The sequence below is a fragment of the Puccinia triticina genome, chromosome 2A (assembly GCF_026914185.1).
Source record: "Puccinia triticina chromosome 2A, complete sequence".
Taxonomy (NCBI): Eukaryota; Fungi; Basidiomycota; class Pucciniomycetes; order Pucciniales; family Pucciniaceae; genus Puccinia; species Puccinia triticina.
Window position 1 is genome coordinate 2,443,627 of NC_070559.1, and position 13,159 is coordinate 2,456,785.

The 13,159-nt window shown below is 47.3% G+C and overlaps 2 protein-coding genes across 2 annotated transcripts; both read left to right on the forward strand.

Annotated features, from left to right (window-relative positions):
- Positions 1–5,575: 5,575 nt before the first annotated feature.
- On the forward strand, positions 5,576–5,915 carry PtA15_2A244 (uncharacterized protein; the record flags this gene model as incomplete). The annotated part of the gene is made up of 3 exons (XM_053166245.1): positions 5,576–5,597; positions 5,657–5,678; positions 5,744–5,915. 3 exons carry the CDS (start codon positions 5,576–5,578, stop codon positions 5,913–5,915), a joined length of 216 nt encoding a protein of 71 aa, XP_053017486.1.
- A 5,513-nt stretch (positions 5,916–11,428) lies between these two features.
- On the forward strand, positions 11,429–12,095 carry PtA15_2A245 (uncharacterized protein; the record flags this gene model as incomplete). The annotated part of the gene is made up of 2 exons (XM_053166246.1): positions 11,429–11,586; positions 11,675–12,095. 2 exons carry the CDS (start codon positions 11,429–11,431, stop codon positions 12,093–12,095), a joined length of 579 nt encoding a protein of 192 aa, XP_053017487.1.
- Between the last annotated feature and the right edge of the window lie 1,064 nt (positions 12,096–13,159).

Genomic DNA, 13,159 nt, shown 5'->3' on the forward strand with positions numbered 1-13,159 from the left:
CCCAAGCAACGTAGCAGGCTTTGAACTTGGCGATGGCACCACTAGGAACCCGTTTCAGCGCAAACACCCAGCGCGCTCCGATGACTTTGATTCCCTTCTTGGGTTCCACCACCTCCCACACTTCCAGTTTGTCCAGCTGAGAAAGTTCTTGTTCGGCGGCGATCCACCAATCCAGCGAGTTGGGGTGTGAGTCCGCCCCCCGCGACCTCACCAAAGGAGTCACAAACATGTCACCAAACCACCTCCGACCGAACTCTTAGACCTTGCCGGCCCACGCCCTCCTAGTCCAGCAGGGAAGTACTAACACTTCCCCTGGACTAGGTGAGCATCCAACCCTTCTTCCTTATTCCTCTCCACTTCCTATTCTCTCTCTATATTGTACATAGCAGGGAAGTACTAACACTTCCCCTGGACTAGATTGCAATTTATCCAGAGTTAGGTTCCAGAAGTGTCCCTCCAAGGTCTTAACCTTGTACCCCGCCCCCTTGAGCCCTCAGCTCCATCACGATCAGTGAAGCTCAATTGGAGAGCTTACATGGGGCCAGAGAGCGCCGTGTGGATAGATGTTGGCACATCGACGTCAGACCGCATGGTGATTGAGTCTACAGCCGTTTGTTGTATCTCAGCTTTGACTTCCGTGGCTTCCTGTCCAAGCACAAGGTTGTTGAGCAAAAAGGCCAAGTCGTTTTTGGTTGTCGGAATAGGGGGAAGGGGAAGGTGTTGGTAGTTGGGGAATACAGCGTTGGTTGAGTGGATGAAAGCGTTGAGGGTCTCATTATAGAAGATCCAACCTTTCTCAGAAGGCCGGTAACCCACTAGGAAGCACTCATCCGCTCGTGTATCCAATTTTCCGGAACATTTTTTGGTAGGTTTGAAGACAAGGGCCCGGGCACCAAACGGATAAATGTATTTGGGGACCGGGATCTTGTTGTAGAGTATCTCAATGGGAGTTTTGGGGGCAATTTGTGAGTGTGGTAGGCGGTTGTGGATGTATACTGCCACCTGTTGCGCGTAGCTCCAGAACTTCATTGGGAGTGTGCTTTGTTGTAGCATGACACGCTACATATTGTTGATGGTCTGATTCACCCATTCCGCTTTGCCGTTCTCTTCAGGATGATATGGGGATGAATGAGTCAGCGTCACGCCTCGTTCCTCCAGTATCCGTTCAAGCTTTTTTGACAAGAATTCTCCGCCATTATCGCATCTCAGAAATCAAGGGTATCTGCCGATTTGGTTCTTGATAGCATCAAGCCATATTTTCAACTTGTTGGTCAAATTGGATTTGTGTTTGATTGGTGCCAGCAGGGTGTACATGGAGGCGTGGTCGCGTAGAGTAAGGGAAAATTGATTCCCGTGGATGTCCTCCTTGAAGGGTCCCATGACGTCGGAAACCAGAAGGTCAAGGATATCCGATTTTGGGATGGAGGAGGGTGGTAGGAACCGTTTCCCTGTGGCTTTCGAGGCTATACACTTCTCGCAGAAGAAAGGTCACCAGTCTTTGGTTGAATTGGGGCCGATGAATCTGTCCAAGAAAATCTTGACCATCTTGTCATTTGCATGTCCAAGACATTTGTGCCAGCGTACCGTCTCCATGCTTGGTTGATTTGCCATGGACGCAATAACTATTTTGTTGGGGGGGGGGGTTTGGTTTGGGCTTGGTGATTGGATTCCAGCAGAGGTTTGAGAATGTTGTTTGGAAGGCGCGATCTTTGTGAAGAAGTGTCATCAAGCAGTCTTTGTCGAAGATAGGGCGAAAACCGTAGGTGACTAGGAAACCAAGTGATAGAATTACATAGGGAATTGAAGGGTTGTGGTACACATTCTTGATGCGGATTGTTCCACTAGGGGTCGGTATCTTCAGACTGCCAATTCCGGTGAGCGTCATCGCAGATTTGCGGGAAGCCAAAAGAATGGGGACGGGGGTGGTTAGCCTTTGCTCAAAAGTGAAGAAGGGGGAGTTTCCGCTTACGCATGCAGAAGCTCCAGAATCCACTAGAACCGTGTCATCATGAGGGGCCGTCGTGTCGATGGCGCGCACTCTGACTGGTGCTGGTTTGGATGGAGCTTGTGCATTTGTAGAGGGATTCGAGTTAGGTGCGAGCTTTCCAACGTTGAGTTTTCCATCTTGGATATCCTGTGCCAACGTTTGACAATTGGAGGCCCAGTGTCCCGAGCGGCTACAGTAATTGCATTCAGCGCCCTTCTTGGCCATTTGACTCGCCGTTGGTGCAGTGTTCTTGAACGCGAGTGCATTTGCAAGTGCCTTGGTGCCAAAAGTCTTAGGCCTTGATGATTGTGGGTTCTGTTGGGGTCAAGTACTCGGTCGTCCTGCAGGCTGGCTCGGCTGCATGTGGTTGATGAGGATGGGGTTTTTGGGTGTTCCAGTGTGGAGTTCTCCTTCAACTTGCGTGATTTGGGCGCAAACTGTGTCGAGTGTAGGGATGGTGGTTGAGGTATTGAGACGGTGGTTGAGGTTGTTCCTGAACAAGTTCTCATCTACATCAATAGGTGGTCGGACAATTGATTGAAGTATCAAGCCAAAAAATTCCTTGTGTGCGATCTTCTTCTGTTGGATTTCCAGGAAGAATTCTTGAAACTGAGAGAGTAATTCGTCGTTGGATGGCTGTCGCTTGGATAAGTAGAATTCCCGTAGTTTGCCGATCAATGCCAGTTTGTTTTGACGGTCATTTTGTTTGCAACGTGCCTTGAGTTTCTCGAAGATTGTCTTTGGCTGTCGGAGAGAGTTGACGATCCCTTGCAGCTTCTTTTCTACCAATCCTCGGAGTAGTATGACCACCGCAGGTTCCTGATCATCATCGACCAGAACCCAATTTGTTGGTTTTGAAAGAAAATTTTCACACCGGAATACAAAATCAAGTGTCATATTGACTTGTCGTTCCCAGGCCGAGTAGTTTTTGCCGCTAAATTGCAGATATTCAACGTCGGAGTGGATCAAACGGTGTAGCGCCATTGGGTCCTTCATGAACTGTTTTTGATTCAGTGAGTATGTTGGCGCCGGAATCACGGTTGATTGCTCTTGTTTGAAGTGTGGGGGTTGTTTGTGGTTCGCCTTAATGTGGTTGTTGATCTTGTTGACGGCATCAATGATGTTGTTGATCTTTCCTTCAAGTTTGGTTTGCTTGAAGTCTAGTGCTCCGATTAAATTGCGAGTTTTGTGGTTGCTGAGCTGGAGTGCTCAAAAGTTTGAGTCGGCATTGTTGAATTGCTTCACGATGTGTTCGTTGGTCAGGTCCCCGGCGTTGGCTTGGCTGATGGATGCTAAGCTGGCCAATGGGGAGCTGGATCTCTCTTTCGGTGCAGCCGATTTTCCTTTTGAGGTTGAGCCCTGTCGTTTCGACATGGTTAGCAGTAGGGGAGCTGGCTTTTGACCTATAAGGAGATGGACGTAAACCGGTTAGAGTCCGCGACTGGTTGATGGATCACAAAGAGATGATATTGCATATAGAGAAGATAGAGAGAGAATACAAGAAACTGATAAAAGAGATAATGAAAAACGGACCTATGAGGAGATGGATGTAAACCGGTTAGAGTCCGCGACTGGTTGATGGATCACAGAGAGATGAGGAATCAAACAGCCGCGGATACAGACTACTTATATGTACAAGATTCATGGACTACTGGGATATAGGAATTTGGAAAAAATAGATGAGAAAAATAGATGAGTAAGAAACATAGATGTAAATAAGAACTATAATCTAAATCTACACAAAGTTCTACACCACGGCTGCAAGAAAAGTTTCTTGTGACCAATGTGAAAAGTTTTGGGTTTCAAAGTGGTATTTGAAAGGTTTTTGAGTTTGAGTTTGGTTTCTAGAAAAGTTTCTGGGTGTGAAAAGTTTTTCTGAAAAGTTTCACGGTTCCAATGCAGTTCCAGAGAAGTTTCATGGTTTCCAAATGGTTGTCAAAGAAGTTTTGAGTTTTCAGATGGTTTTGAGAAAGTTTCTGCCCTCCCTGAAAAGTTTCCGGAAAGTTTTTAGGTTCCAGAAACTTTTGGGCAGAACTTTTGGTGCCAAAACATTTCAATGTGGTTTCTGCAGAACTTCTTGCGGAACTTTATTGCACAAAAAGTTTCATATTGGTTTGGCCGCCCCAAGAAGTTGGGGAAACCTTTCTTGAGAACAAGAAAGTTTCTGAAACCACATCGGGTGGTTTCAGAATCTTTCTCTTCCTCAAGAAAAGTTTCTACCCTGTGTCAAAACCTTTCTTCTGGGAAAAGCCTGGATGTGCTGGATTCCCACAAGCCCAATGCCAACTGGAGTCTGGAAAATTCAAGTGCCCTCTTCCCCCCTTGACACATTGCTTCACCCGCCGTTCCTCCCTTTGCACCAAGTCAACCATCCACACCGGCCGCTTCCCCCTTCATCCCAAGTCAAGCACTTCTGCCCTGTGAACTTGAGCCCCCCATGTGATTCCTCTCCCCTTTTTTTGGCAGATATTTGAGAAAGGATGAAGTTGCGAGCGCTAATCAGGCACAATTGAATAACCTTGTGGCGTTACAGGCCAGAGAAGGGTTTTAGGGGCTACTGCACCAAGGCGGGCGAGCATGCGGATCCGTCAACTGTATTTATCTTCTGTTTAGGTTTAGCAGTTGTATCAGCTCCGCTTCTCTTTTCTTCATTCACTCATCCGTTTTCTTGCCTCACTCCTCACGCACCTCAATAGGTGCATAAATTGTCCCATTCTCTTTTCTCATCGTCTCGGCCTCCCATAATTGGCCCTTCTAGCTCACAGCTGCAAGTCTGGTGTTTCACAGGTATCTCTCCGTTCCTTTTCATTGTTTTCCTTCTCTGTCTCTTTTCCTTCTGTACTCACCATGCAATTCATTCACTCATCCGTTTTCTTGCCTCACTCCTCACGCACCTCAATAGGTGCATAAATCGTCCCATTCTCTTTTCTCATTGTCTCGGCCTCCCATAATCGGCCCTTCTAGCTCACAGCTGCAAGTCTGGTGTTTCACAGGTGCATAAATTGTCCCATTCTCTTTTCTCATCGTCTCGGCCTCCCATAATTGGCCCTTCTAGCTCACAGCTGCAAGTCTGGTGTTTCACAGGTTATGAGCCCAGCGCTACCGCGTGATACCTAGGATATTATGGAGTCTTGGTATGATAAACCCCTTTCATAGCACGGGGGGCTGTCAGGTTGTGGTTCTGCTACTCTTAGCTTTATCATACCTGCTGGTGTCACTCATTCATGACCTGTCATTTACAGGTCTTACCCTCAATTAGGGATCTTCATGTGACACCAGTGGATGTTTATTCACCCACCTGCAGCCATTCATATCCAAGTGTCCTTAGTACAGTGGTTAGTACACTTGACATGGATATAAGAGACATGGGTTCAACTCCCATAGGACACATAATATTTTATGGAGTTTCACAAACCTCAGCTCGCCTGAAGTTCTCTTCGAGACTGAGGACGTCCGGACATCTAAATTCCAGATCTGCAACTCCGAACTCTCCCGACATCTGGACAAAGTTCAGTCCATTCAACATCTCTTCTCTTCTACCCAAGATTCTGACTCTGTTTTGGTGTGGTAGAGAACACTCTAGCTCCAATGGCGCCGATTTCCCGAGAGAGTTTTGGTTGGGAACAAAGGTTAGAGGAAATTGGTTCTTCTTTCTCCTGTTCCTTGCAGCTGTCATTGCCACCCCTGCCGAGTGAGTACTTGAAGACCACTGCCAGTGTGCTTGCCCTTGACTAACACTTGTTTCCTCCGCTACAGTCACGGTCTGGGTGGCGGTCTCGCTTACGCGGCTGCTGTTGATCCCAGTTTTGGCAGTGGTCTTGGTCTGGGTAACTTCCAAGGCGGTGGCAGCTCGAGCAGCGCCAACGCCAACAGCTTATACAGCGCTGGTGGCTTGAGCGGGTTTGGGTCCGGCGGCAGCAGCTTCTAATCAAGCTCCTTGTTGGTCAGCTCCAGCTGGTTGATAGGTGGCTTCCAATCCCAACTTGCCAGCGGGCAGCTAACTCGCGCTATTGCCTACCAACAATTCCAACAACCTATTAATTACTTCCAGGCCGCTTGAACCAAGCCAACAACTGTGGCAGTTGCTTCCAAGTAAGCAGCGCTCTAACTAAGACTCAGATCCTCAAGAGTGCAGCTTGTTCATCCTTCTTCTTGATCTTAGGACCCTGGTCAATTCGGGAGGAGTGATTGATGGTGGGAGCCGGTGTACTCGGAGTTGATAAGATCAGCCTTGAATTTGCTGGTCAGTCAGTGCTTGATGAGCCGGTTGAACGCTTTGTCAGAGTTTGCCTGATGACGCTGAGGCTCTCGTTACCTCTGACAACAATGTTTGAACTGCCACTTCCTACTACCCTGGTTTCAACCAGGATGTCTCCATGAGACATGAACCCCTAGACGGTACAGGACCATTCTGACTGGGCTAGCCATCGCCTTACCGTAAGAGTTTTTCTACGAGATTGAGCTAAAAAGACTATAAAAGGAGGTCTTGTTGAGACCAATGGCTAACTTGGCTCTTCCATCCTCTTTTCTGACGTTGAAACGTGTAGCATCCCCATCAGCACTGGAAAAGGAGAGGCCGAGCTAGTCGCGGTCAGGCGTGGAACCGCCACTATCTACCAGGCTACCGGAAAAACCCTGAAGCTTCCGGACTCGCTTTTTGTTCCAGGAATGGCTAGAAACCTCATCTCAATGGTCAAACTGATGAACAACAACATCTCAATCAAACAAACGGCCGGATCTGCTCAGGAAGTCACGATTGACGGCTCTATCATCTTCATGTGCAAGCGTGCCAACGATGTGCTTGAGTTTGGTCACTTCATTGGACCAGTCTCCACTATCATAACTGCACTAGCCGCCAGCTCTCACTCCGGTAAAACCACTCCTTTCAAAACCTGGCACAACCGCCTTGGTCACTCCAGCATAGCTCGAATCAAGAACGCTCTGCCCGGTGTGGACCTAGAAAATTCGGTCACTTGCAATACCTGCATGAAAGGCAAGATCACAAAGCTTCCCTTCAAAGGGCACTTTGATAAAACTCAACACCCTCTTGAAGTTGTCCACGGTGACTTAGTTGGACCGATTACTCCTTCAACGAACGCCGGCGCCAAATACTTCCTGACCCTGGTCGATCAACACACTGGCTTTATCAGCGTAACCCTCCTCAAAGAGAAGAAACATGCCGCCGAAGCAATCATCGATTTTCAAGTGTTCTTTGAAAAACAAACCGGATACCCGCTCAAGAAACTTATCACCGACGGTGGAGGCGAGTTCTGCAACAAGCAACTCTCAACGTACCTCAAAGAGTGTGGAATTCAGCACAACGTCGCGCCGCCTTACACCCCTCAGCACAACAGCGTTGCTGAAAGAGCCAACAGAACAATAATCAATATGACTCGATGCCTCATGGTCCAATCCAACCTCGCAAAAGAATGGTGGGGGGAGGCAGTCAAAACGGCTATGTTGACAACCAACTGACTTGCCTCCCTCAGTAAATCCAGAATCTCGCCGGTTGAACAAATGTTCAAGAAAATTCCAACCTTATCATTCTTCAGGCCGTTCGGCTGCAAAGCCTGGATGGTCAAGCCGAAAAACTTCCGAGGTAGCAAGTTTGACCCAATAGCATGGGAAGGAATACTCGTTGGATACTCAAACGACTATTCATCCTACAGAATCATCCGTCTAGACGATAAGAAAATCATTGAGACTCAACATGCATTATTCGACGAATCCGTATTCCCGTCTTTATCCGCGCTTCATTCAAGCTACAACCCGTTTTCCAACTCACCCTTTCCAACCATCACTGACAAAGAGCCGCTTCCATTTGAAGACAAAGACCTGGAATTCGCTACTCATGAGCAGGAAGAGGCCTCTCGAATTCCGCAACCAATGGACCTGGATGAGCAAGATGTGCAGGACTCACAATCATCAGAGTCCGACAGCGACGAGCCTCATTCTGAAGAACCACTCGCTATCAAAAGGATCAAAGTCATTGGTCCTCGCCATCCAACTCTAATCAACAGCAGCATTGATCAAAGCAACATTCGGAACTTCCCTCGTCGAGCGCCGGCCGCTTTCACCGCAGCGACTGTTGAACCTCGCAATCACCATCAAGCTATGACCTGTGACGACAGCGCCTCTTGGTTCGCTGCTGAGGCAAAGGAGATTGAAAACATGAAATCTCACAGTGTTTGGATCGAGAGGACAAGGCAGCCTGGCATTCATGCTATCCCTTTGACGTGGGCCTACCGCAAGAAGCTTGGGGCAGACAATCAGGTCACAGAATACAAAGCTTGTATCTGTGCTCAAGGCTTCCGTCAAACTTACAGACTCAATTTTGAACTCAAGTACGCTCCTACCGGTAAACCCGCTTCACTCCGGATGCTTCTCTCATTCGCCGTCGTCAACAATCTTCTTATTCATCAACTCGACGTCAAATCAGCCTTTCTCACATGCAATCTCAAAGAAGAAGTCTACATGTTGCCACCTCCTGGCTACAAATCAGACCAGAACATTGTCCTCGAGCTAAAAAAGGCAATCTACGGGCTCAAACAGGCCTCACTAGCCTGGTACAACAGATTAAGCTCATTCTTGGTCCGCATTGGATTCTCCATCTCCGTCGCCGACCCTTGTGTATTCTGGAAGACATCAGAATCTCCCACCTAGATTTTTGCACATGTTGATGATCTCGTAATCGTCAGCAAAGATCCCGAATCCTTTCGCAAACAAATGGCCAGCGAATTCCAAATCAAATACCTAGGGGAGGCGACCTTTCTCTTAGGCATGAAGCTTGACAGGGTACCAGGCGGAATCATCCTCAACCAATCGCAGTACATAGAACGCAAGCTAGTTGAATTCGGCGCGTCAGAACTCCCCAAATCTTCGTGTCCTCTCGACCCAAAAACTCACCTTGGAAAGGCTAATCAAACCGACATCAACAAACTCAAATCAATGAACGTGAACTACAGGGCTCTCATCGGCTCGCTCAACTACTTGAGTATCCTGACCCGCCCTGACATCTCCTATGCAGTCAGTAAACTATCGCAGTTCCTCGAGTCTCCGGGTTTATCACACTACAAATCGGCAATGCAGGTTTTTTGATATCTATCAGGCACTAAGCACATTGGACTCTCGTTTCTCAACAATCAACCAGCACCCCTTGTCGCTTCCATTGATGCAGACTGGGCCAACTGTCCAGACACTCGACGATCACATACCGGGTACATGATCACTCACAATCAGCATCTTATCTTGTGGAAATCTTGCAAGCAACAGACAGTATCACTCTCATCCACGGAGGCTGAGTACAAGGCTCTGTCCGACGCATGCAAGGAGATCGCCTGGCTCATCAACCTAATCAAAGAGGTACTTCCAGATGAAGTTCAACGTCTTGCTACCGTTCTAGTGGACAACAGAGGAGCGATTGACCTCGCTCTCAGTCAAACCAGCCAAAACGGTTTTCGCACGAAACACATGGATCTCCGCCTTCACTTTGTACGGGAAATGATCAGCTCTGAAACTATCAAGCTCCGCTACGTCGCTTCTCAAGAAAACATCTCGGACTTTCTCACCAAGCCCGTCGGACGAAGCAAGATTCTGCGAGCCATCTCAACTGTGACCAACAGCGCCTTGCTCACTTCTGCTCCCAGCATCGCTGCTGGGAGCAAGGCAGCCTGTCAGAGTTCGCCTGATGACGCTGAGGCTCTCGTTACCTCTGACAACGATGTTCGAACTGCCACTTCCTACTACCCTGGTTTCAACCATGAGGATGTCTCCATGAGACATGAACCCCTAGACGGTACAGGACCATTCTGACTGGGCTAGCCGTCGCCTTACCGTAAGAGTTTTTCTACAAGATTGAGCTAAAAAGACTATAAAAGGAGGTCTTGTTGAGACCAATGGCTAACTTGGCTCTTCCATCCTCTTTGTCTTTCTCAGCTCACCATCATCTCTCTTACACATCTTTCAATCAACAGTTTCTCATAAAACTTCCTTTTCTCATCGTTCTGCCGCTGCTGTCCAGTTTAGCTATTTCATCATCATCCCGCTATCAAAGTCCTTGCCGCGCTTCTTGCTATCCCCGTCCTACTTCTTCTTTTTCTTTCTTGTTCAAAAACTTAGACCGCTTTTCCTTGTCAGATCTTTCTTAAGCGATTTAGCTTTCTTTCTTCACTTGTTTCTTTTTCTTTACTCTTTTGCGCCAGCGTTCCTGCTCTCAGGTAAGAGCACAACTCACTTCATCTTGCTCTTCTAAAAGGCACTTCTTGCTTTCTTCATTGTACATATAACCTGACTTAGAAATAAAATTCTCTCAGTTTGTGAATTCTTACACGCTTTGCAAGGGTCGTCGACCTTGGTCTTGGCGGTGGCAGGGGCTGCGCTATCCCAGGTGGCGCTGATCGGCAAGAACTGGATCAAGCTGGCTGCTGGATAATGGCACGGGGTGGTAGGCCGGGTAAGCAAGTATTTCTTGATCGGGAGCTGATATCCTGCTCCCTCGCCCCCTCCGTCCAATTTCCTCAAACCACTCCCTCGGTGCTGTTATCCTCCCTCCCTCCCTCCCTTAGGATATCATTCTTGTTATGTTGTTGTTATAGTTAGGTTTTAGTGTTATGCATGTTTGAATACCATGGCAATCCAATGGTTACCCCCAATCCCTGCCCCCAAACAGTCCGCAGGTGAACGATTTCATCAGGTATGAAATGTTTTGTGATACATACAGTGAACGTTTAAGGTGGTTTCCAAATGGTTTTGGAAAACTTTTGCAGTTCAGTTTGCCGGTTTACAAAAAGTTTCCTGAAACTTCCGCAATTCTGAACCAACTTTTCAATTGAGCCTGAAAAATTTCCAATTGAGTCGGAAAAGTTTTCTAGAACTTCTGTTGTTCTGGAAAACCTTTTCAATTGAGTCAAAAAAGTTTTTGTGGTTTGCAAAAACCTTTTCCCTCAACAAAAAAGTTGTGGGAAACTTTTTGAGGAATAGAAACCAAATGTTTACCAAATGTGAACTATTTGATAGAAGTCTTGGAAAACATCTCAACTCGGTTTCCGCCGCGAACGGGACCCGACGTCCAGTCTGAATTCTATTGAAAACTTTCTTGAGTGGTTTCAAATACCACTCAAGAAAGTTTGTTTGCAGCCGTGGTGTACATGTTGCTACCCCACAAACTCTACACCTTTGGCGTCAGGTTGTCGGTCCGAGGGAGCCGAAATCGCTCTTGTGGTGTATTGTATTTGACATTTTTTTTTTGGTCTGGACTTGTCAAGGAACGGCCATGATCCCACGATGATGGTGATTATGAGCAAGTGACATTATCTTGGCAATAATCAAATATCTTCATGGTGGTCTCGACTGTCAACCTACAACAAATACCAAGCCTTTTTTTTCTGAAAAATGTCTATCCGCACGTCAATGCTGAGTCTTGTGACAGACACTTGCACGGGAATGGAATCCCCTCGACACCTGGTCAGTCGACATAAACCTAGTATGAAGCATACCCCAGACCCGCGTGGGAAACAGCCTCCAAGCTACCTTTGCCGCATTTTGAAAACTTCCCAAACTTCTGGAGCATCCAGAACTTCCGGCCGACTCCCCCCCTTCAGGTCGGCCTTGAGCCACAAAGTCAGAACTCCTACACCTCTCCACCCTTACAACCCTTACACCTTGCCCCTCGCCACCCTTAAAAATCAGTAACCCTACATCTCGCCAGCCTTACATCTCGCTAGCCTTACACCTCGCCAGCCTTACACCTCGCCAGCCTTACACCTTGCCAGCCTTACAACTCGCTACCCTTACAACTTGCTACCCTTACAACTTGCTACCCTTACAACTTGCTACCCTTACAACTCGCTACCCTTACAACTCGCTACCCTTCCCTTGCACCACCTTGATCGCACCCACCTCGCTCGCACCCACCTCGCTTGCACCCACCTCGCTTGCACCCTTACACCTCGTACCCACCTCACTCGTACCCTTACACCTCCCTTGCTACCCTTACACTACATACCTAGCACCTCGCTACCGCCTGCCTCCCACCTCCCAGCGCAGCCTCAAACCAAAGTCCAAAGTCCCTAAATACACTGTGTGTCCCTTACCAATTACAGCTTGCTAGTACCTTACACCTCGCTGCTACACCTCTCTCCAGCAATCTTTCAGCTTATGCTTTCTTTGATCCTTGCTACCTATGTACACTAAGACACTTACAGTTTAGAAGATATGTAAGAAAAAGAACCTGGTTTGTTGGTCTAGATGCAATAAGTTCCTGAGTGTATGGCAAAAAGGCAAAGCAGATGATCACTGGGGTGCGGAGTGATCTCCCAGACAGTTGATATGTATAAGCAACCCCTTCAAACCAATCATAACTGAAAGGGCCAAGCTTTATCATGGCAATGAGACAAAAAAACACAATAAAAAGGAGGAAATGTAGCAGTTTTTCACTTAATTTTTTGTTGGAAAACAAACTAGAATTGCACAATATTGGAGCATAGATTCCATGGACCATAGTCAGAGGAGGGGAGGGAGGGAAAAAATCTAAAATAGATGATAACCCAACTGGAATAACTAAGAAAAACTGATAGCTCCCCGTGTTTGATCACACACACTGTGGGAGGCTATCAGATACAACTCAATTTGACACTTGGATAGGAATACAACCGTTAAGTTTTTTTGTTGAGAAACATTTGGTAGTCTTTGAGTTTCTGATACCAAATGGTGGCAGTGAGGAGCACCTCACTGTTACACATTGGCCTTCTGGTAATCATCCATCTGATGTGACAAGAAACAATCATTAGCCCAGGGAAGGTTCCGTAGAGGCACAAGAACAACGACATATCTCAGCATCCAACTCAGCAGTGCTTTTCTGGGGGCCCTTCTTACCACCTTTGCCTTGTCCGTGACCAGATTGTTGATTGGTGCCATTGGTGGCCGTTTGGCCATTTTCTCCAGCACTATGATGATGATGATGATGATTGAAAATTTCAGAGCATGACAATTGTGACGGATTTGGGGAGAAGGTTTGATTTGGAATGTGAATGTGAAGAGGTAGCTGGGGGGCAAAATCATGAAGGAAGCGTGTATCTCATTGCTCTCACTGCTCTAAAAAGCAGCAAAGGAAGGAAAACAGATTGATAACAATATAGCAAAACAACTTACCATTTATTTGAGACCAATTGGCCC